Source organism: Chiroxiphia lanceolata, chromosome 15 (genome assembly GCF_009829145.1).
Source record: "Chiroxiphia lanceolata isolate bChiLan1 chromosome 15, bChiLan1.pri, whole genome shotgun sequence".
NCBI classification, from domain to species: domain Eukaryota; kingdom Metazoa; phylum Chordata; class Aves; order Passeriformes; family Pipridae; genus Chiroxiphia; species Chiroxiphia lanceolata.
The window spans coordinates 13,637,642-13,661,700 of NC_045651.1; the positions used below are offsets into that span (position 1 = coordinate 13,637,642).

A 24,059-nucleotide genomic window follows, 5' to 3' on the forward strand; every position below is an offset into this window, starting at 1 on the left:
CTTCTAGTATTTATTAGGTATTTAGCAGAGGTTGAAATTACAGAGAAAAGATGATGACTTACAGCATTATTTCTGGTTTGGTAACATCTTTACTGCCACTATCAGATTACTGCATAATTTGGTTTTGAACACATTCTCTGTCATCTCTTATCCTGCTTTAAGATTGTCTCTCATCCACTCTGACTTTGCATGAAGTGACAGAAAAAAAAAAGTAAAAAAAACAAAAGCTAGTGTAAGCAAGGGGAATAGACAAGAAAATAAGTAGGCAAAACTCTTTTTTTGCCCCCACTTCCTTTAAAACAAATGCTGCCCCATGATTTACAGCATCCATAAATGATCCTCCTGTAATTATTTACATCTCACCACTGACCATTTAAGTCATCTATAACCAAGGTCACTTTTAACATGTAGCAAAACCATCTAAGGCTTTTAGTCCTCAGTGGTTTATTTGTCCCTTAAAAAGAATTAATGTTGCACACAGAAGAACAGCTTGTGTGGGTTTTCTTCTACTTCAAGCTGCTCCTTGTTTTATTTAATAAAGCAGCACTTTGGAAGGCTGGAAACAAAAGCGAAACAAACATTCAACTTCCTGATAGTTATTTTAACTTTGGTCTCACCCAAATTGCACATTGCATGTTATGCAGGAAGAAAACCACTTAGAAAGTGAGGTATCAGGTAAAGAGACCTGGGCATCTGCCCTCCAGAAAAAGAGGTCTTTTGGGTGAGCAGCCTCCCTCCATGGCATAAAGGGATGTCAGCTGGTACATCAGCCTAGGGCAGAAGTGAACAAGTAAAACAGCAACTTACTGAGAAAACATTGAACTGCCAGGTCCAGGAACTCTTGTTCTCTCCACGCAAGCACCTGGAGTGGGTGGCATGGAGACATTTCGCACCTTGAGTCCAGGAGGGTGAGCAAAGGTTCCATGGTAGGAGGCAACAGCAAAAGGATATTGTCAGTACCTCTACTGGGCAGCTGTCAACACCACCCAGGCATCAGTCAGTAAATTACAGTGATTCAGTTTTCTGGGGATTTACAGTGGTTTTCTGAAAGGCACATGGGTGCTTTATATTCAGTATCAGTGCATAAACCTTTCAGACATTGTACATATTTGAAATATATGAAATGTACAGGGTTTTTTTGAGACAAAGAATGTAAGTACCATTACAGAAATCAAGCTCTTTCCTGTTTGGAATTTTTTTTTTTTAATAAAACCTAACTCTATTTTTAAAATGTACTGAATCATTTTTAGAAAGAGGGAGTAAATTACTGTGATTGAGCTGCAGAATTTCCAGAATGCTGGCTGTGAGAGCACACCACACTCACACTGCACTCTCCCCCGGTTCACTAAGGTATTTAAATCCTCAGGTACAGATGGTAAGCAGGCTAAGCTAAGACACATTTGTAAGGAGGGAAGGGACAAACAGTGTACCAACTCTGAAGAGAAAGATAAAACAGAAACCAACACTCTACCAACATATAGTACAACCAGGTTCAACCACTAAGTTTGGCAAGTAAAAGGCAAAAAATGACTGTTCAGAACAGGTAATAGCGAGGGCAGCTCTGCTCCAGCTTTACAGCAGGCACAAGTCAAGAGAACACACTGCATGTGCACAGTCATAGTAATAAACCAAGGAAACATGGACACAGTGAAACCTGACACAGGATAAGTAAAGCAGCTCTTCTGTACTGCCAAGAGATCTGAAGGTCTGGTGTAGACACAAAAGTGCTGTTTTCATCCGGATGTTTAACACCACGCACTGCAGAAATAGTGCTTTGTGCAGCACAATCTCATAGGATCTCTTGCATTGCAATTACCCAGTTCTGTATTTTCCTTTCAGTTTCATCTTCTTTCAGAGGCAGTGGAGACCATTCGACATCTTGACACCAGGACAGACAAGGCGCCTTCTGTACTTCTGACAAAAATGCCATCGTATCCACTTCAGGTCTGGCAGAAGCAAGGAATGAAGTACTGCAAAAATAACTCTACTGCATACAACAGGTGGAACTGTAAAGGATGTGACAGAGGTATTCCTTCTTCCGCTGTATTTCTGCAACATTTGCAACAGGACCTGCCCAGCCTCAAGTTCAAGTTATTAAATTCTGCATCCAAAAAAGGCTTGTTTTCAATTACTTAAATGCAGCTAAGCTGATGCACAGAAGGTATTAAAAACTTTAGCTATAACCACCTCTACCTAGTAGACCTAGTGACTGAAGGAAGAACTTCTTCCCCTTGGAAAAACTCCAACATACTCTTGACTTGATAAAGCAAATCTAGACCTTTTTTATTTTTATTTTTTAAAACAATTTGCCAAAACTGGAATGAGAGATAAATAGAAGGCACAACAATTTTGCTTTTTTTTTTTATACAAATACAAACTAAACATGAAAAAAACTCCCTATTTCAATAAAAAATTTCACAAGTTCAGGAAAAGTGTTTGAAGAGTCAAGTTCTAGACATTTAAAAGCTATCCCACAATCCAAAATTTCAAAGTGGTAAAACAGTAGTTCGAATTCCTTTCTGTGATCATGTATCAAAAGAAAAAGAGATTCTACAGATACCCATTATTCCACTCTTACAGCGCCACAAAGAGAAAGGTGAAAGTCAATTTTTCAAGTGGCAATATCTCCACACCAGAGGATGTTCATATGACCCTCAAAGAAACATCAATAGTTTTTTTTTTTTCTGCCCTTGAAATACTTGCCAAGTACTATGTTTTCCTACAGGCTCTTGAACGCATGCACGTGAAATATGATTCCACTGACTGAAATGCACCCAAACTCAGTAGAAAGGGGAGAGAAAAAAAAAAAAAAGAAAAAAAGTAGAGACATTCCTTTAGGAAAAACCACTGGTACCAAAAAAATTCAGTCCGTAAGTTTGAGGTGAACAAGAAAACTCAGTTCTTCTCTTTTTAAAATCCACTTTTCCTAAAACGTTGTTCCACAAAGCTGGAATCTGGGACAAGGACTAGAAAAAAAATAAATCACAGAACCATAACACAAACAAAAAAGGGCCAAAATAGTATCAAACGTAGCAGTCTATAACAGGCTAGGGCCACATTCCAAGATACCCAAGGCTGAAATTCACAAATCTGCAGGAAAAAGGGTTTGCGCCTCCGTGTCAACATCCGCGATGCCTTCACTGGCGTTGCCCGATCCCCCTTCCAGCTCCAAATCCTGGCTTCTGGGACATTCCTCCACGTGGAGGCCCTCGAATCCCACCTCCCAGCCCCCCACGAGTGCCTCCGGGTCCACGAGGTCTGTTATCTCTGCGGTCACCCTCCCTGGCAGCTCGTGTCTTCTTCTCCTCCACGTTCAGGCGCACCTCTCCCCTGAACATGATGGGCTGCAACGAAAGCAGAGAAGGGACTTTCAGTAATGACTCACCAGTAGCTCTTCAAGGTCAAGCAGATTCCTGCAACCTTGTCTCATATCCTCCTCTCCATGAAAGACTGAAGTGTTTTAGAACTGCTTACTAAACAATGGCAAAAGTCAAACTATGCATCCAGTCTTGGTCTTTACCGGAGAAGGTATAAAGATGCAAAGGAGTGACATTGAAAAAGCAATCTCAGGCTTAACACTGAGCATTCTGACACGTTTTAGAAAAGGACTTGCACTATTAACAGCAACCTCCTTTCATTACTATGTGGCAACTCAGTCTACCACCATGCAGAGTCCCAGATGATTTTTCCTATGGCTTGAAGAATGTCAGATCTTCTCTGCCACCTTGCTGCACAGGCCAGTCAAGTCCTTCACTTCGGTCAAGCTCATTTTTTTAGAACTGCAGTGACAAGTGGCTGCTTGATCGAGAAACCTCAGTGAAGCAAAACCAGAAGAGGAGCAGGACTGCAACATCCCACAAATCTCTTTTGCAACCAGACAAAAAGTTGAAGTCTGCAAGAATCCACCAACTACAGGACTAAGGACTCGCTTGTTTCAAATTATTCCATACAAGAACATGAAAAATACGACCCAACCTTGGTACAGGCACAATGCTTTCTCATCCAATGGAAAGACAAGCCATTCACATCTGCTGAACTGACTGCAGAACAGACTGAAGGATGGAACACATTGTGCAGCACAGCTGATGGCTTGAGGAGGGCAAAGACCAGCACACCATGTTTCATGTAAACACCCACATTTCACATCAGGCAGCAGACATCAAGTTTAGCTTTACTGGCTAACTGTCTACCAAGGCCTTATCCTGAAAAAAACTCCTAGAGTTTCCAGACATGTTTGCTCAAAGCACTGAGCCTATCTGCAAGGCGACTCCCACAGTGGATACTACAAAGAGAATTCAGTGCTGTTCCAAGCAGGGGAGGAGGTGCGTTAAACTGCCGTGTGCTTGCTTACAGCCCAGATCTTCACCAAGGACATCCTTTCTTCTCTGCTTCCTCACTGCACAGAAGCATAGCCAGTAAATTTCTGTGCTTAAGGTGAAAGGCAACTTGGGTGCAGATTTTTAAGCCTTGAGATTTGATCTGAGCTTGGGATGTTTCATGTGGGCAGACACCTTTCATTGTGGGATGCCAGCAGCGGTCATGGCAGTGCTGATGAGTCAGTGTACCTGAAGCCCAGCAGCCCTAGGACTCTTGCAGGGGTAAATCAAGATCAGGATGCTCATAGAGGTGCTTCCTTAAGTGTGTCCAGACTCATTGCCTACCATGCAGTCATGGGTGCACACTCTGCATTAGCAATCACTGCTGACAGGCTGAGCAGGTACCTCCTGCCTTTGTTAGCACAATTGTTTTCAGCCTACACACCAGTACAGCTTCTTCCTTTCAACCTCTTCGACAAACAAGATTCTACTTGTACATAGAATAAGACTCTCTTCTCTACCTTCCTGAAAGCTATTTAGCTGCTTCCTGTGTTCAGCAACTTCCCCTTAGAAAAAGGCTCTGTAATGAATAAATTCATGTTCACCTAAGTTGTTACAAGCTACTTCAATGACAAAAGACTCCATCTGTACAAATGCTGCACAAACCTCGGTAACAGGAGAGACAGACATCACACCTACTTTAATATGCTCAAGAAAGGCCAACAGGACCAAGTACAATCTTTCCCTGTTAATCTGAAAAACACAGTCTGTTGTCAACACACCAAAAAGCACTGACTAGAAGTTTATTTACCCTGTTACTAAGGATCTTCTGAACTGGTTCAGGATCATCAAACACCACAAACCCAAAATTGGGGAGCTTTCCACCACTGTTGATGCGGAGTTCAACAACATTGCCATAGCCTGCAAGAGAAAAGCCAAGTTCTTGGGTCATACATTAGAATGCTCTGTTGACCACACCTATGGCTGCAACCCCCAACCCCTCAGGGTAGCAAAGCAACCAGCTTACTTTGGAAAAAGTCTTTAAGTTCAGATTTGTCCACATCATGGGGAAGGTTCCCAACAAAAAGCTGATGACTGTCTGGGTATCTCACAATCCGTCTGGTTTCCACATCGCCTTGTTCACCCTCGCGAACTTTAACAGAAAAGTGAAACTTATTTAAGAAAAGGCACTCCCCAGAACAAAGAGAAAAGCAAGCCATGGTCAGCATTAGCACCATATACAAGAATCAGAATTCACACTACTTGTTTATTCATATATATAAAAAGGTAAGCATTCTATACTAGCAAGTTTGTAACTGTTTGCTTTCTATCACCTGAATGAGGCCAGACACTTGAAGTCATCTGCCTAGTAACAAAAATAATGAGGTTTTAAAAGCTTTAATCATCACATTGCTTCCCCAAAACCCTTTAAACAGTAGAAAACATCTTGTTCTTTGTAGCTTCTCTTACTTGGCCTAGGACCCCTCTGTGGTGGGATGCTTGTTCGCTGCTCCCTCACTCGCTGATCCCTCTGAGGTCTCTGAGGTGGGGTCTGAGACTCGGGCTTTGCCTCAGGGCGGGGCTGTATCAATTCAAAAAGCAGTGAGCAGTTGAGTGTCAAACATACTCTAGGGTTCAGCTGTTAAGAGCTCAGTCAAGTTGTTGACAGAATATAGGAAAAAACAATAGTTCTCTACATGTGTGATAAAAATACACATTAGCTCACACTGGCTTATACGCTAAAAGCAAGCAGCACTCACATGAACATTCCCTGGTTTTCCTCCAGGAGGAACAACTACTTCTCAACCCAAAAGCCAGAGAATAACATCTTTAAGAAGTCTATCAGGAACCACAGAATTTTAAAGTCTCTGGAGTCTGAGAAGTCAGATCCATAAGCAAGTAGATTTCACTATATTTTTCCCCACCTCAGTTTACTGTCAGCCAGTTCAGCCCAAACTTCTCCAGGTGCTGGATTCTTACCTGCGAGACAGGTACTTTCACAACATGAGGTGGTATTCCCGATACTGGAACAGCCCCACTGGGAGGAAGGTTCTTGCTGGTTACTGATGCCCAGGAAAATGTCTTAAAGAAGAAGATAATAATACAACTACATCTCCTCTTGAAATATAGTCCTGATAGTACAGCTAACAGACACAGGATAACAGTAACAAATTTTAACCTATCCTTGAAATTCAGGATCCAGCCACTAGTTTCCCTGCAACTTCCTTCAAATCATTTAAATTCAAAAGACTTTGTGTAATGACAATGGAGTCACACTTCCATCCTACTTCTAAATTCTACATAGAGTTGAAATAGGACACAGCAGTGGCCCAAGACCAAGCAGCATATCAAGGTTAACCAAAGTATTGGTTTCACGAGTCACAATCTCTCCACTTCTGCCTCCCTTAACACTGAGGAGCGACAAATATCCCCAGGTAGAAATAAAATCACATTTCACCCATTTTCCTGACTCAGCATATTGGCTGCAATCTGTTCAGAATTTCAGCAGCTCTGTTTACAAACAAACAATCTGAGCCTCTCCCTGATGCCACACAGTTCCATACCTACCAAATACACAAAGCCTGACCTTAGCTCCTGGTATTTTAACCAACTATTACTAACTAGAATTTCAACCTGTTATCATATACAAATGAATAGGAAGGAGGCAATTGGTCACAAGCAGAGTAATTGGGGGGGGGGAATTAGAGCATTCAAACACTTAATTCCAGATATTTCTCTTGACAGAGAGAGGATGCTCTGAAAAAAGACAGGAGAGCCAAACATACTGATGAAGCAACCACATCATGGAAATGACTCATCCATTGTCATTACCCTTGAGTCCTCTTGCACTGCAGGAGCTGGATCAGCAGGAGCTGGAGAAGGACTCTTTTCCACAGTCTCTTCTGGAGCTGACTCCTCTAATACTGGTTCAGACTTTTCTTCCTGCGCCTCTGGTTCAGGTTCCTGTTCAGGTTCTGCCTCTGGCTCAGGCTCTGCCTCTGCAGTTGTCTCTTCCAGGTGTTCCTCAATGTCATTGCTATTATACAGCAGCACAAAAAGCAAGAAAGAGGTGGATTTGTATTTATTCTATTTTTGGTGCTAAGGAATCCTACTTGTCCAACAGAGAAGTCAGGCACATGAGAGGAAGAACAAGGCTAATCTAAACAAGGCCACATTGCACAGGGATGCAAATTTGCATTGTTATGCTGTAAAGAGTGGAAAAAAAAAACAGTCTCCATGTTCAGCCTAACAGCATATTGGTTTCAGATGACCAATAAACAGAAATCTTTGACTCTAAAAGGAAAACCATGAATAGCAATAAATTCATTTGACCTGTTCTACAAGCAGCCTGTCTTACACAACATCTGACTTCACCTATAAATATACTGTTACCTGACAGCCTGCTCGTAGTAAGCACCAGTATCATCAGGAACAGCCTCAGGTGTCTGCTGTCTTTCCTCAGGTTCCTCCCCTTCCTCCTCTGATTCTAAATAAGGTTAGAAAAGCAAAAAAAAATACATCACACATATCTTCACTATGAGGTTCAGAGACAAGGCACCTACCACAACATGCAGGTGAAGTCTCTGCCAAAGAGCACATGGGAAGCACTATCAAGATTTGACATGGAAGAGACATTTCCTTATATTTCCACTATCACTTTGGTTACTCAGTTTTGACCAAGTTTAAACAACATGTTCCAAATACTTCAGAGAACCAGATTTATAGCCTACAAATCTGACTGCAACTGCCAAAATAAGTCTTACAATTCTTTTAATGGAAACAGAATATGCCAGAAAAATAATCATCTGCATGTCACAACTCCCTGCTGGAGTGTAAAGAAACTACAGGGAAGGAAAAAAAAAAAAACCTACAAGCACATAAAAGTTAACATTGATCTGTCTTCTCCAGCAAGATAATTTCCTTTGGTCAGGGTATAGAATGTTGATATAGATACAGAAACAAACTAACCAATAGAAACATTCAAAAATTTCTGCTACTTACCCTCTGGAGGCTCGGTGTCAGAGTCCCCAAAAACCTCATCCTGGTAGCGGAAGATATCATTGTGCACATAGAACTTGTTTGCAACAGAACCCTAGAAGCAAAATTGATTCAAATGCATCCATTCAGTAATGCAAGAACTGAAATAATGTGAAAACAAGAAACAAGTCATCCTTCCCACCTAAGATTAATCCAAATTTGCCTCTTTTGACAAAATACGTTATGTAAGGCAGGAAAATAAGACAGACACATGACACTAACAAGTTTGCATGAAACAGTGGAAAAAAATTGTATTAGTGCTTTAATTCCAATAGCTCACAACACTGAAAAAGCATGAATGACAACTTCCTACTGTCAGAAGTATCAATTATGTCCAGTCATATTGGAATATAATCTTGCAACTCTCCTTTTTCATTATCATTTTCAATTCTGTGAACTACTTTGTTAAAAAATGTTGACTATTTAAAAATGCCACTTCAAATGCTAAGTCAGCACTTTATACAACAAGGAAATCTGGAACCCATGTTTTCAAAAGATAGGAAACATTCCCCTTTTTCTACTAGTTCTTTTCAGTAAGAGGACCAGTTGCTAGGAGAGCAAAGCAAGGATAACATAACTTTAATATGCTCAAGAAAAAATATGCATTGCACACTAGGAGTCAAAAGTCAGGACATTTACAACTCTAATTTTGATATCCAAGGTTAATGTACAATCATACAGAAGCAGCACAATTCCCAAAGGAATCTTCAGAATGCTACTGCTGACTTTAGTGGCAAGCTGTCTCCCCAGCCTAACCCTGCAGATTCCAACAGTGAACCAGAGAGAGCTCATGGATCCTGACAGGGTTCCAGAAGCACTGTAACACCCCAGGCCCTCAGGACAACGCACCTCAGGGGCGAGCACAAAGGTTTGCATGAACCTGCGCACGGGCTGCATGTTGTTGGAGAGCTCCCCCATCACCTGCACCACAACACCATCGTTGAGGGTGGCGTGAGCATCCACGTGACGGATCTTTGTGTGGCAATCCTTGAAGTTTAATGACAGCACCTTCTTGTGGATGTCCTGGGAAAGGATGGTACAGATAGGTTACACTGCAGGAGCCATTCCTGCTTGTTAACAGTTTTCAAAGAAAGCAAAACCATAAAACACTAGTTTAGAATATATTCCCTAAGTCGGGAGAGAAAGCTTGGCAGCATCCTTTTTAAGTTTGCTTTGCAAGCAATTTTACATTATGAGCTTTCCAATAAATCTTGCCTAACTATTGCTGTTTACAGTTAAGACAGTTTATTTTTTTTGTGGGTTTTTTTTTTTTTTTGCAGAAAGCACTTGGACAGAGGGGGGATGAATCACAGCTGGATATATTTCTCTTGTCAACCACAAAGGTGACAAAACAGAAGGAAAGAACAGACTTTTTTTTTTTTAAGTACTTACAGATTGCCCATAGACTGCATCAGCTGGTTTTCCATTGGAATCCAAGCCACCATGGACATAAGAAGAGTTCTTTCCATAAAACCTGTTGTAAAGAAATATTTAAACGCTAAGCTTTGCTGTGTAAGAACATTAAGCCTCTACATTACAGTACACTATGAATAATACACTCTGAATCAAGTTTTCTGTCTGAATCACTGGAATAGAGCCATACAATCCCATAATCCTGCTAGAAATTCGGGGGTGGGGGGAAAATGCAAAGTTCTCCCATGTAAGCTGAGAGACCCATGTACTAACAGCCAAAACCAAAGCCTCACAGGAGCTAACGATCCATTCCCATCATCCCCTTTCTGTACAAGGTCCCCAAAGTAACATAAAACCCTCAACACTCGGAGTGCTGAAAGGTTTCCCCTCAAGTTCTATTTCAGGTTTGAGCAAGGAGCAGTGGTACTGTTTTGCTCATGTACAGTAAAGCACTGCAGGTCAATCCTCCTTTCTGTAACTGAGGGATTATGAGCTAAAATGCCATAAGCATCACAGGGCTGCACTCTGCCAGTAGATAAAAGACTAGAACTGAATTCCACAGCACACTGTGAACTTTCCTCTGACCCAAAGGGACAAGGTCAGCTGCCCACCTAAGCGGAGAAACATTCTGAATAAGTGTTCCTGAGATTGGAGGGAAGAAGGTTTTAGAAATTGTCTGGCTATTCAAAGCACAGCAAAACAAAGCACATCTTCATAAACGAGGTTAGTTCCAGAACATAGGATACCTGTCAAATCAAAGGGGATCGATTTGTTTAGGTAACAGATTGTAGTTTGCTGTATATTCCTCATTTCCCTGACTTTCCTTTAAGAGCTGCTGGTATGAATCCTGAGAGATACCACTACACAAGCATACAACAGTTTCCTTGTTTCCTCCTGGTCTGGGGGCATTGTATCAAGGCAAAACTAGAGAAATGCTTAACTAAATAATGTTTATCCAACTTCAATTTATATTGATTACAACCAGAAGAAGCAAGCAACACGTTTTTGATTTACATTTTCTTCTTTTCTGCTTAGAATACATGTCTAGCAGCATTTCAATAACAGCCAGAACTCAGATATTTAAAGAATTCCTGTAATCTTTAATATTCCTGTTTTAATCCAGCTGATCAAAACCGAAAGCAAACTACACCCAGAGTCTGGCTCAAATAAATCAGATTTTAAGTGTCCCAATTCAGCAAGCCAAGACACGGTGATAAGCTCATTCACCACTTTTAACACACAAACTGAGAAATCCACACAGAAAAAGAGATCAAAGCGAAGCAGAGCTTTACCTGTGCAAATAGTCAGGTGCTTGGTTCAGCAGGGTATAGTACTGCCTCACGAATTCCCGCCCGACCAGCAGGGGACTTGGCTTCTCCATCACCATTTCTTTGGTCAACTGAAAACTGTGGAAAAAACAAAAGCTCCATAAACCGTGAGCCTTTCAAAGCACTGTTCACATCCTGACCGCGTAAGCCACGTAATCACAGCGGAAAGCACACACACCACAACTGTTCTACCCCAGTAAGCAGTTTAACCAACGTGCTTTCGGAGTCATCAGTGTTTTGGTGCTGGGGAGAGGATTCCTGGGTACCAAACCAGTGGTGAGAGAGGCTGCCTGGGTGAGGGACATCACCTCATAACATGCCAGTAATCATCCCACATATCCTCAGTAAAAAGCAGGTGGCAAGCAAGTATGGTTCTTCAAGAGGATTTGCTAAGTGGCTAAGACATTTACAGTCGATCCCAATTCTACTTACCTCACTTGACTTCACAATCAGAATTAAAAGTCAGATGTTCTAAGGCAAAGCCTGTGCTACTGTATTAGGAGTATTTTTAAAAGGTCATGGTAAGTCCAATCTATTTTTACCAGCAGCGCAGCACTGCTTGCTGTGAGTGTCAGGCACTGTAGAGGAATATCGGATTATATTAAAATTACTATGCCACAAACAAATACATGCTGCTCTTCCCCTGCTTCCATCAAATGGAGCAAGTCACTTTTTACTTAAATTCAGAGCACCAGCGAAGTGAACAGCACCACCCATACCCAGGGACAAATCCATCTAGGTACTTTCTACCTAATTTCCATGTTACAAAAATAAAGTCTTTGCAGGCAGTTTACACAATACATGTATCTTCAGGACAGGTCAGCCCAAACCAAAGCACATTCCCACATGTTCTTATTATCAAAAACTCATACAAAATAGGTTCAAACTCATAGGGATAAATACCAATATAGATATTCATACCAATACACCAATACCAGGGCATATTCTTGGTACCTAATATAGAAACAAAAGTAGATTTTTTGCTTCACACTAAGTTGTACCAATCAGTAGCAGAATGGAGGCTTAGACAGTTTTGTTGCTGAAAGAACTTTCTCCACACTGCTGACCCCCATCTCTTCTGCTACACACTCCTTTCCAAACACATCATATGCAAATTCCACAGGTAAATACTACAGGTGTGTTGTGCAACTCAAACACAACACACTACTCAGCAGAGCCCTCTAAAAAGCAATTCAGGAGCCATCATTTAATTACCTGCTTTTATTTAATACTGCATAACTATAAACAGCTCCAGGAAGTGGTGGCATCAAAGAATGGGGGAAACCAGGACCAGATTGGGCATGGAATTGGAATGGGGGGGGAAAGGAAGCCAAACTAGCAGAGCCTAATCCAGATGGAGTCTGTAGAATTCATGCCAAGGCAGTTACATCAGGACAAGCTTTCTCTTGTCAGAATACCCAACAGCATCCTGTATCCCAAGAAAACCAAGCTGACCAAAACTATCCTCTGAACAAAGCAAAAGGGGAAAAAAAAAAAAGATGTCTCTCCCATATACCTGTACTAAGCCTTGTACCAGCTCATCCAAGGATCTTAGATGTTTGACACTTTCATTATATTTAATGGATTTCAAAGAAGTCATCCTTCAGATGCCAAGAAGGACAACAGACCAGAGTGGTGGGTGGGTGTTACTGCAGTGACAATTTCAAACACACAACATATAGAGAGCTGCAAAGAAGTCACAACCACACTGCCAGATGGATCAGGAATGCAAAACAGAAGCCTTAAGCCCCAAAGAGATGAACAGCCGTAGAAAGATGACACGGAACCTAGTATTTTGGACAAAGCTAAGTCCAAATGAACTGGCAAATTCCACACATATTGAACAATGGTCAAACACGCAACACACCATAATCAAAACACACAAGGCAGTGTTTAACCACACAGTCAGAACATACAGACAATATATCCAAGGATGTGATTATACCCCAGCTCCCAGCAATGGTCAGCACACACTGCATCCAGCTTTGCTGGAGATACTACATACCTCCCAGTGCAGGAATTTGTGTAAGTGTTCAAAACAGAAGATGTAACAAGAAAGCTAACAGTGACAAGAAAGAGAGCTATAATTTCACATAAATCGATGTGTTCTGCTCTGCTTTTAATACAACCACACACAGGTACTTTTTTCTCTTTGTAAGTTTAAAAATAAAAAAAAAAAAGACTTCCCATCCTATTTTTAAAATGCACTTTGTTAGGTTTAAACACAGAGAAAAAGATCTGATGGGCTCCAGAGGATGAATACACATATCCCCTCTCTTCCAGTAGGACATGTGTGTCTCACCACCATACAAGGAGATATTATTTACATGATAACATCCAGAAAGAATAAGACCAAATATGACCTAGAACTGAAAAAGGCTTTTCTAAACATTCAGAAGCTTTCAGCTGTTTGAAGATATTTCCAAGAGCTAACCACGAAGAAAGAAAGTGATAGTCCCTGCTTGGGTCTGGCCCGCAGGAAATGCTCAGATTCTGCAAACCACTTTCATTTCAGGAAGGTTCCACTATCTGTGGTTATGAAGCAAATTTTGAACTCTAAGCATAATGTATTACAGATTTCCAACACCCAGCACAGTCTGAAGTGACAAACACCTCCAAGATATGAACTCATTTGCCTTCTAGTGCATGTTAAATTAGATCCCCATAAAATATTATCAGACAATAAGAAAAAAACAGCAAAGCTAAAGTAAGGCTAAATGGTGGATACCACTTTGTTTCCTCTCAAGCACTTGTGAAGCTCTACCAGTACCAGGAGCAGGCCAACCCTAAAGTGGTGGGAGTGGAGACGGCAGAGAGAAGATTTGTACAGTTTAGATCCAGTCAACTTAACTGACAGTGCAAGATCTATTTGCTCCACAACAGTTAAAAAACTTGCTTCTGTGCTGTGAGTTTACAGATGGAAAACCAGTCCTACCATATATCCTCAAGATCACCATTTGGAAAATGATTGGAGGCACACTTAATTTCTTTGTAAAGACTCATTTCCCTGGAATTCAAGCTTATTTCTATAGATGTCAACAGGCAGGTTTTCTACTCAATTCGGATAAGAAATCAGGCTCTTCTGATAATGATTTTCAATTGATTCTAGAATATGAACATACAAGGCTTGATATCCTCACATAAAAGCAAACTGAAGCACTCAAATCTCAACAGCTCATTTACCAACAGCTCTTCCAGATTCCTGTTCTTCAGTGAGAGTCATCACCTGTATTAACCCACAGACACATCATCCTCCATGCTGGTCTGGAGAAACACTGAAAAAGTGAAGTGGCTTGTGTTGATCATGTGTGTCATACATGCTTTAAAAAAAATACATAAATGAACTTCCCTACTGCTAAGGGTGAAAAATCCAGGAGAACTAACTCCTAACATGCAAAGAGGAATAGCAGAGCGCCCAGTCGTCATCAAGCAGACCTGAAAAGAAATGGTAAAAACCTTGACATGACCTAATCAGAGGACAACAATCTGGTTTTACTGCTGCTGCACCTGCTGCTACGCTGCCAGTTGCCATCTGTTCTTGTTCTCCAGCCAGCACAACCTGAATGACAGAAGCCAAGCATCTCCTGAGAGAATATTTGCTCCCTACCATTCAAGAGCAATTTACTACTCCACTACTCCCCAGTCCAAGAAAAATTGCACATACTTTATACTACATTTCTATTGCACAGTACATAATAGCACCAAATGCTTGAACTGTCACTACGTTACTCCTGACAGAAGTTTATCCACACATTTTCCTGTCAATTGACATAATGATGAAAGGGTGAAAATTGACAGGAAAAAATGAAAATCAGATTATTTAAGATTCATTCATAATCATGAATTCATATTACTCCATATGACAATAAACTGGATAAGTTAAATTGTAAAAAATACTCTAGGACAATTCTGCAGCATAACCAAACCTCTTCCTTAAGCCAAGGACTTACAGGAAGACAAATACCTCCTTTACAGTGGTTATCACCTGGCTGGTGGAAAATTCCACCATCTGTTACAATGCTCCCACTTGGCAGAAAATCAATGTCAGGCACTGAATTTCTAAAATACTGTTATGTAAATTAGAGCCATTTATGTAAATTCCGTATTAGCAAATTCAGATTTAGGTCCACAAAACCTATTAGTATATTAGCATTCAGAAAAATGGACTCAACATCCAACAGCTAGCACTGGTCAGTATTTTCTTACCAAACTGCAACACAGTGAAAGCAAACTAATCATTGCTGTCCCAAATCCATTTTTTAGTTGTTGGGTTTGGTTTGTTTTTCTTTAATTTTTAAATCAGACAAGGAATTTAGTCTGAATCTGTTTCTACTAGACTTCCTACACAACAGAAGCCTGTCTTATGCACATCACAGGATGTTCAAGCTCTCAGGACAACTTGTCCTGACACTCGGGTAAAACCTCTTTGGCCTGATACAACAAACTAAAGGACCAAAAGCCATTGAAATAAAACATGGAAGTTAGAAAATCCCAAATTTCATGTCCCAAAGCGTGCAGCAATTTTAAACATCTTCTGTCAAGAAAAACATCAGAAATAACAAAACAAGTTAAAACTGAATCATAATCTGAACAGGCTCTGGTGTGTTTTTAACATTATCCTTATGTCTTTGTTTTCTGCCACATTGAATTCTGTAGTTTTGTCTTGCATTTCAATTCAAAAAACAGTCTCAAAAAAGCCAAAGTTACTTCAGTGCATCATAGTTCTGACTGCACTATTACACAGCAGTTCACTGTGGCCTTTGGCTGTTCAGTGCTATAAGGTGACATTTGATACTCCATTCCTTCCCATCTCTATAAATTGGAGTTTACAAGTCACCAACACAATCATGTTGCCCCTCACTCTTTAATTACAGGTTTAACCAACTAAGATGCTCTCTTAGAGTTCTTACGCTATTTCCAACAACTTCATCAATTTTCTATCAAATATAATTCAGACTGTTCATTTCTAGAACTTTACCACTGACTATTCAAAAGCAATTCTGATGGTATGACTGATGTATTACACAGATGAAGGTATTTTTCCCCTCTAAACCAGAATGTCGAACTTTTCACATAACTTTATACCCTCATTCTGGTACCAGTGAGTTCCTTAACTTAAAAATGTTTTCTGAAAATGAAAAAACACCCAGAGAAGCTCACAAACAAAAGAGATGTCTGTATCCAAACACAACACACTACAAGTCAGACAAACAGCAGTTTTGCTTGAAATTAAAGGTCTGGTCAATAGTTAACAGGATTGCTTAATTAAGTGTCATTTGGGATTTCTCCAAGTTGCTTAGCAACAGGTGAACAAGTTCAAAGCCACAAACCATTTATCTAGACAGAATAACCAGCACTAGAAGCAGTTACTACTGCTGTTTTGGACAAAAACAAAATTGCCAGTACAAATAAAGTCATGAAGAAAATGCCTATTATGCCTGTAAGAAGCATGATGTAGATTGAAAGTTCAACAAAGAAAAAAGGAAATCAATTCCAGCTAATTCCAACTCTCCATACATTTTACATGGCTAGCATCTGTTCTTGCTGCTGACTAAGCAACAAAAGAGAAGCTGGGACCTGTGTGAACCACAATTTAAAACATTACAGCATGAAGAGTATAACACCAACAAGCTAAACTTGCACCCTTAGGCAAATTCCAGGGCCCATCTCAATTGGGGATTTATATCATCACACCTTGCTCTCAAGTAGGAAAAGTGATGTTAACCTTCCCAAGGAAATGTGTACTCAAAAGCACTACAAGATTCCAGATACACCAAGATACCCTTATTTTAATACAGCTTTAACTATCCAAGGGGAACAAGAGAAACCCAAAACAATTCAGCTGTTGAGCCAAGCCTAGATTATGGAGAGCTGAAAATGCATCTCAAATAAGTGGGCAGCTGAAGTCCCAAAACACTAATGTGCTTTAAAAAAAAACAGGTCTCATTACTTGCCTCCCTCTGGACGCAGAGGTAGACAATGTCACAGGGAACAGTGTCACAGCAACACAGTCTGCATTTTATACAGAAACCATTACAGCTGCCTACCTGTAACCAGTTCATCTTTTTTCCATTTTGACTGATCCAGAGGGAAAGTATTTTCTGCCTTGAAGAAATTATCTTAAAGGCAGCACTATTTCACAGGAGGCAAGATGCTTGAAAGCCACAGTCTGAAAGCTCAGTGATGGGGTAACTCATCCAATAAATAATGAAATATTTGAGGATCAAACTGGAGCAAGTTGTGAGGTTACCAGCATCCAACTCTAACTAGTATCTCCTGGAAACATTAAGATAGTCCATAACATAAACATATTCACTAGGAACTTCCAGAAGCAGGCACTTCAGAGCAGTGTGAAGTGCCAGACATATCATGCAGACAGGGAAGCCTTTAATAATCTTCAAAAACAACACCTAATAGAACATGGAACTGGACCATCAAACTTAGCACAGCCCTTTCTCCATTCACGAGTGACTCATGAGCACCGTATGACCCACACAACCTACACAGGCAGGCAGTGCCTACGTTCATAAGATACTTGAGCTGTCACAGGGAGCTGGATCCTGAAAAAATAATCACACAGCAATCAGAATCATCAGGCAAACAGCTTTCTGTGTGCTTAAATTATCCAGATGCAGCAGAAAGGCAGAGCCCCTTCTGAAGATCTTTGAGACACATTGATGAGGGACATTCTAGAGAAGCTACATATTACACCAACATGTGGACAAGAAAAACTAAGTTAGAAGCTTAACTATTTTCTAATGAAAGCATCCAAGCAATCAAACCAAATTTAAGCACAAGAAAAACATGACAAGATTAAAAAATAATTCAGAACTGCATTCAGCACTGCCCATTCTAGTACTGAAAAACCCCTCTGCTTGCCAGTGGCAGATGGGAAGCCTTACTCAGCAGCAATGCACAGCCCTTCAAACACTGTGAGAAGACAAATAAACAAACCAGCAACTGCTGAAGAGCTGTCACTGTAGAAGTCTGCCTGTGTTTTTGCTAACAAACCTAAGTGTGATCCACAAGTTGATGGATACGATGGAGTCCACCATTTTTTAGATAAAAATTCAGTGCTCCTTGGATTTTTCAGCTCTACCAAGCAACAGAGAGACAAACTGAAAATTTCTAATGCTATTATTTGGAATCTAAAAGAACAGAGACCATTTTGGAGAAATGCATCTTCTAGAGCACTAAGTTCAAAAGCAGAGGAAAAAACCACTAAGACTACCTAAAGTGTAATTTAGGGTAGTTGAGATCAGCACCTATACATGTACAGTAAGGAATGGACATTCATCTGGGTAAGGAAAATGATATCAGACACTATTCCTGTAGTTAAGAGCAAAAAGGTCCAAAGACAAACAGCAAAACAGGCCCTGTTTACAAGGGGAGAAAAAAAAATCCAACCTAAAAGAATCTTGAAATCTTCCTATTAAAAGTGATATGATAAGAATTTCTCACCAAACTGGTGGGTTTTTTTTTTATTCTTCCCTCAAAACACTTTGCCTTCTCTGAATGCTGAGCCTAATTTGGTGTGGGTTTGTTTTTTCTTTCTTCCTTTTTAAAGCTATTTCACCTGGCTTCCAAATTCCTACACAATCCTCACTTCTATCCAGCAGTTACCTGCTGTAATATTAAGCCAAAGAGATCTGCCCTGAGCCCAAATAGCAATACTCCACATCCTCACAAAAAGAGAGCTCTGTTGCATTCAGTATTACAGAAAAACACATGGCCCTTGAGATTTGACAAAAGTCCAAAATGAACTCCTCCTAAAAATCTGAGTTCTCTGAAAACTCAAAGCCTTGAGAATTTACAGAGATATTCCACATTTTTAATAATCCTAAAATCAGATTCTCCTAAATATGCTCTCAAACCTGGGTGAAAGACTTCCCTTTCTAACTGGACCTATTCCAACCTCATTTACCCTACAATTAGAAATAATGTTTTTCTGCAAAGTTACATTTTAAACATGCAAATCTCATCCTAAAGGGTGGGAGAATAGTGCTAGTCTGAATGGTTTGTTTACTCTTTTTAAATGAAAAATAACAGTCGGCTTTCTGCCTATACTGCTCTCCAGCCTGCTTCACAATAAAGCAGCTACTTAGACCCTGTGATTCTGCCATTAGAACAGGTTTTGTTTTGACATCCAAGAGCTGCTCCAACATCTCGATGAAGTTGGCAGCAGGTCCAGTCGTCTTCTCTTAGGTCTGCAAATTTTCCATTTGGCTCCACTGCAGCTTCTTAAAGTAAAAAAGCAAAAGTTACTCATCAGCAGTCGAAGAGGCAGATCAGCACACCGAGCTACACAGACATTACAGTGAAATTCAAGCTCACTCCCACTTGGATTAAAACCACCAGGATTAAGATTTAACAAAATATTTTCTGCATGCCAATCAACAGATAACTGTAAAGAGAGTCAACTCTTTTACCTCTACCCACTTAAGTCACAGAGGAGTTTAACTTCATAGATTAAAAACTGTATCCTAGCACTCAGGACTGATCCATCATGGCACTGCTACATTAAAAACAAAACAAAGTCAGTCCTAGAGCAGTCCTGAAACGAGAAAAAACAGCACAAGGCAGAGCACAGAAAAATGGAAGACTGGCCACCAGCATTTTAGAAGGCAGCACTGCTTTGCCTCAGCAAGGAGTCAGGTTCATCACAGATTACTCGTCCATGACTGACAGCTCCCAGGCTCCTGCTCTGAAAGCAGCACTCCAACAGCCATGTGTCCCTGGAGGAGGCCCAGACTTCATACAGCAGAACTAGGACCTCAGGCCAGTGTAACATTCACTGCCTGCAAAGTTTTAAGGATTCTTTTACAGTACCTAAAGATCAGAATTTTTAAGGGTTTTCTCTAATTATTCAATGAGATAGTTTCAGATTATCAAGTCTATCAGCAGTTACACCAAGAAGTTAATAATGATTTCAACTCTGCAGATTTTATATGAGCACCTGTAAAAAAGCATCCAGTCTCCTAGACAAAATTATCACTTTTACTTTTGGTTTGTTCTAAGCAGACTATGGCCAGCACAGCAACAAGCACCACCCTGCTAAAGTCCTGCTCCACTTTGATTTCCTCTTTGATTCTTTATGCATCACCTTCCTCAGTCAGACAACAAGGAAAGCCCAGGTGCTAATATTAAAAATTAGAATAATCAACTCAAATGTTTTCTAAGTCACATAGGCCATTTATGCTCATCTTATGAGTGCTCTCTCATCAGCAACTGTTGTTATGAACAGAAATATCAACATGTACTTACAGAAACACCACCTTCACTCTATTTTACTTCATAAAAAGTGTTGCTTGGTATATCTGCCTTACCACTGCAAGGTGAAAAATGGGGTGCACAGAGATTCTGTTTATGACTAAGACGTTCAAACTTCATCAGTTGTGTGTATTGTGATTGCAGGACCACTGCTCTGCTGCTCACTTTGCTGCTGGCACAGTGGCAAAGATTCTGTTTATAACTAAGACGTTCAAACTTCATCAGTTACGTTGAACTCCACCAGTGCCACCAGTGCCAATGTATAAAAATAAAGATACACATTTGCAAAGGTTCCAAAGTTGCTTTAATTATTTTTCTAACAGACTTCATACAGTTACACTTTCTAGCAGGTTTTAACACTGTCTTTCAGGCAAACTAGTCCCTGGAACACATGATGCTATCAAAAAGGTCGTGAGATCTCCATCACAAAGACAAGGATTTAAGATCCTAAGCATGTGAATATGTACAGCCAGCCTTCAATTTAGCTATATATGCCATCCACTAGTCTTTTTTTTTTTAAAATTAGACTCACATCTTTACAACATTACATATACTGACTGAAACACCTCAAAAGAGGTGAGTTCAATTCACAGGCTGAGAACATGCCACCAACCAGCATCACTGAAGTACCACAGAGCTCTAGCAAAATCATTTGGCTTATTCTTTACAGAGAGTGAATAAGAAAAGTGAAAATTTAGTCAAAGGGAAGACTTCAGAAAAGGTGAGATACAGTTTTTGTCCGTCAACTTCTGCACTTCCCTTTATGACATCAATTTAAAAAGTCTTCTTGGCTAAGAACAATCCAGCACACACGCACTCCCCACGTTTGATTTATGGCACCTGGAAGCATCAGCTTGCAAAGCTTGGTAGCAGTGTCCACATTTCCTAAAGCTGTCACTCCTGGCTGTGAGAGCACGGGCTCGCCAAAAATAGCACACACTGGAAACATGGCGGCTCGCTGCAAATGCTGCTTTCACCCGATTGTAGGAAAAAAAACCAACACGTTTTCTTTGTAAAGAACACTTATTATGTGCGTGCAAGCCTTAATATAAAGGATCACCAGGTAAGCGCGTGGAGAAAGTGGAACACACTGGATCATCCAAATCAACACTAAGAGGTACTGGAAAGTATACTGAAGCCTTTTCTCTGGTTTTTCTCCAGCAAGTGTATCTGGGGCCTTACAAGAGGCTGGAAGAGTCTTCATACAAGAACTACTTCGCATTTAAATCTTGGCTTAAGCTCGGATTCAGCCAAGGTCATGCGGTAATTCAGGCTAAAACACACGCTCTCCTGGGTCGACTTATGACTCCCTACACCTACAAAGTTCCAGCAAGGGAGACCCCCCCGAGCTGACAAACAGAGCCCGGGCCGTGCGAGCGCCCAGCGCTGCCCATCGATCCCCACATGGAACGGGAACCCCTCGGCCTCTCGCCGGGCCCTGGGTGGGCCCCTCCCTGACCCCACCTCTGCGAAGGAAAACCCAAAAGAAAACCCAAAGGCAGAGGGCGAGGCGCCCCCGCGTCCGCACATCCGAGAACAAAGCTGGCCCCGCACACCCCGCCGCGCACAATGCGGGCCCGCGAGAGTCGACTCCCCTCCGCCCCCCCCCAGCCCCGCACCATCGCACCGCTCCCGCCGGGAGCCCCGCGGCACCGGGAGAGCTCCGGAGCCCCGTGGGGGCCGCGGCCCGGGATGTGGAGAGCGCTCGGCACAAAGCGCGGCGGGGACGAGGCGGTAGGGCGGGGGGGGGGGGGGGGGGGTGTTGGCGCGCCAGCAACGCCGGCCCGCGGCCTACAGGGGCGGGGGGCGCCTCGGCCCAGGGCGTGCGGCCCGCGGCCCCCACAGGAAGGCGCGGCCGCGCCGGTGACCCCCCACATCGACCTCCCGCCCCCCTCACCTGCGGGCGGAGCGGGACGGGAGCGGGAGGCGCCGCTTCACCACAGGCCGGCCCGGCGGACGAGAAGCGCCTCACGCAGCGGCGTGCTCTGCCGCCGGCTACATATATCCGGCGCGCAGCCTATCCCGGCGGGAGCACCCCGGCCAATCGCAGCGCGGCGGCCTCCCTCACTCGGATACCGGTTGGCCCGCGGCGGGAAAGAGGCGGGCGGAGCGCTGAAAGGCAGCGCAGCCAGCCAACCACGTAGCGGAGGTGGGCGGGGCGGTAGGAGTGACTGACAGCCAGCCGAGCCAATGGGCGACGGCGCAGATCTGATTGATTTCCCCTTCAGCCAATAGAACGACGCTCCGGGCGCCCCCAGGCGCCGCAGTGTGGTTGAGCCGCAGTGCAGCGCCCTTGAGAAGCCGCTGGTAAACCCCGTTATGGACGGGGGCGGGCCCCGTGGGCGCAGGGACCAATGGGAGGGCGCGGCGGGCGCTGATTGACAGGCCCCTGCCAGCCGCCTTAAAGGGGCAGCGGCCACCACGCGGAGCTCCGCACCGCCCCCTGCTGGAGGGAGGGGGACGGCGCCCAACATGGCGGCGGGGGGAGCCATGTGCTGAGGGTCGGGGTCACCCAGTGCTGGGAGGGCTGCGGACCCCTAACAGCGAACAGCCAGCGGCCTCTCGCCTGTGGCTGCGTCTCCTTGGGCTGTCACAGGCTCGCTGGTGCTCACCTGGCTCCACGCAAGTGAAGGAAATCCCCAGTGGGGGTGGGTGAAGGGAGATTCTCACACCAAGGCACCTCTGCCAGACACGGCCCCGGCCGCTCCGCAGGGGCATTCTCTAACACACCTTGAGGGCCAAGTCCTGCAAAGGAGGAGAAAGGCCTGGAAGTTCTCAGATCCTTCCTCACCAGCAGGTGCTAGTGCAGGGAGCCCCAGGAGAGCCAGGAGGGAGCGGGAGCAGCCGTTCTTGGCCAGGCAGCCATAGCTCTCCATTTGTTTGTGTAACGTCCATCCCGCATGTATCTATGACACGGAGCAGTCAGAGATGGATTTCACCCTGTAAAAATTACTTCCTCCCCACCACCACATCCCTGAAAGCTGCCTAACCCCTTCCCTGCTATGCCTTCAAGCTAAAGATACAGACAGTGGATTGGCATAGGGCCATGCTCAGCATTAATATCCTTCCCCCCACACCCCCGGCTATTTATAGCCTGAGCCACGCTGCAATCTGCCAGTTCATAAATCAGTACTGCAGACTTTTACAAAGTTTAACATAAGCCCAGTGACCCAGCACAAAAGCCTATCCAAAATAAACTCTGCAAAGGGGATCCTGGACATGTCTCCAGAAAGCAATAGCAGGGCAGGTAATTCCTCTTTTATAAAAACATCGGTACAGCAGCAGCATCCTTTGCACCTCAAAACAGATGCCCTCACCCCCAGTTTCTGTGGTAGCAACCAGAAACACCCTGGCTATTTTTCCTGCTGCAGGTTGGGCTTCTGAACAGGAAGATACTGAAGCCCAGCACGTGGCCAGGAAGCATCACACACAGCTCTTCCCAGCCCTGACTGTACTGCTCTGTCCCCTCTCCAGGTTCCCTGCTAGAGCACCTGAGCTGCTCCCAGCCCCTGCCACAACCTCCTCCACCTGGGACTCAAGTTTTCCAGAGAGGGGCTCATTTTCTTTCAAGAGGCTATACAGCCAGGGAATTAAAAAAACCCAACCGAATGCAAACAAAAAAAAAAACCAATCGAACAAACAAACAAAAAAAAAACCTAAACACCCAAACAAAACTAAAACCAACAACAAAAAC

The 24,059-nt window shown here is 42.7% G+C and overlaps 1 protein-coding gene across 2 annotated transcripts; it reads right to left on the reverse strand.

Annotated features, from left to right (window-relative positions):
* Positions 1–163: 163 nt before the first annotated feature.
* G3BP1 (G3BP stress granule assembly factor 1) lies at positions 164–22,377 on the reverse strand. Of its 2 annotated transcripts, none has more exons than XM_032702851.1 (12): positions 22,263–22,377; positions 11,060–11,173; positions 9,747–9,828; positions 9,204–9,377; positions 8,319–8,409; positions 7,710–7,803; positions 7,149–7,353; positions 6,297–6,398; positions 5,787–5,898; positions 5,344–5,469; positions 5,128–5,258; positions 164–3,344 (listed from the first exon to the last, which is right to left on the reverse strand). In XM_032702851.1, exons 2-12 carry the CDS (start codon positions 11,152–11,154, stop codon positions 3,138–3,140), a joined length of 1,419 nt encoding a protein of 472 aa, XP_032558742.1. In that variant the 5' UTR covers positions 11,155–11,173; positions 22,263–22,377; the 3' UTR covers positions 164–3,137. The 2 variants fall into 2 exon arrangements, with proteins under 2 accessions (XP_032558742.1, XP_032558743.1); XM_032702852.1 differs by having other exon boundaries at positions 5,128–5,237; positions 22,263–22,376.
* Between the last annotated feature and the right edge of the window lie 1,682 nt (positions 22,378–24,059).

Coding starts and splice junctions, on each gene's coding strand:
- G3BP1 (XM_032702851.1), bottom strand. CDS start 11,154: ATGGTGATGGAGAAGCCAAGTCCCCTGCTGGTCGGGCGGGAATTCGTG. Junction 9,378..9,746: donor ATGCAGTCTATGGGCAATCT/GTAAGTACTTAA, acceptor ATCCTTTCCCAG/GACATCCACAAGAAGGTGCT. Junction 5,470..5,786: donor ACAGAGGGGTCCTAGGCCAA/GTAAGAGAAGCT, acceptor TTTCTGTTAAAG/TTCGCGAGGGTGAACAAGGC.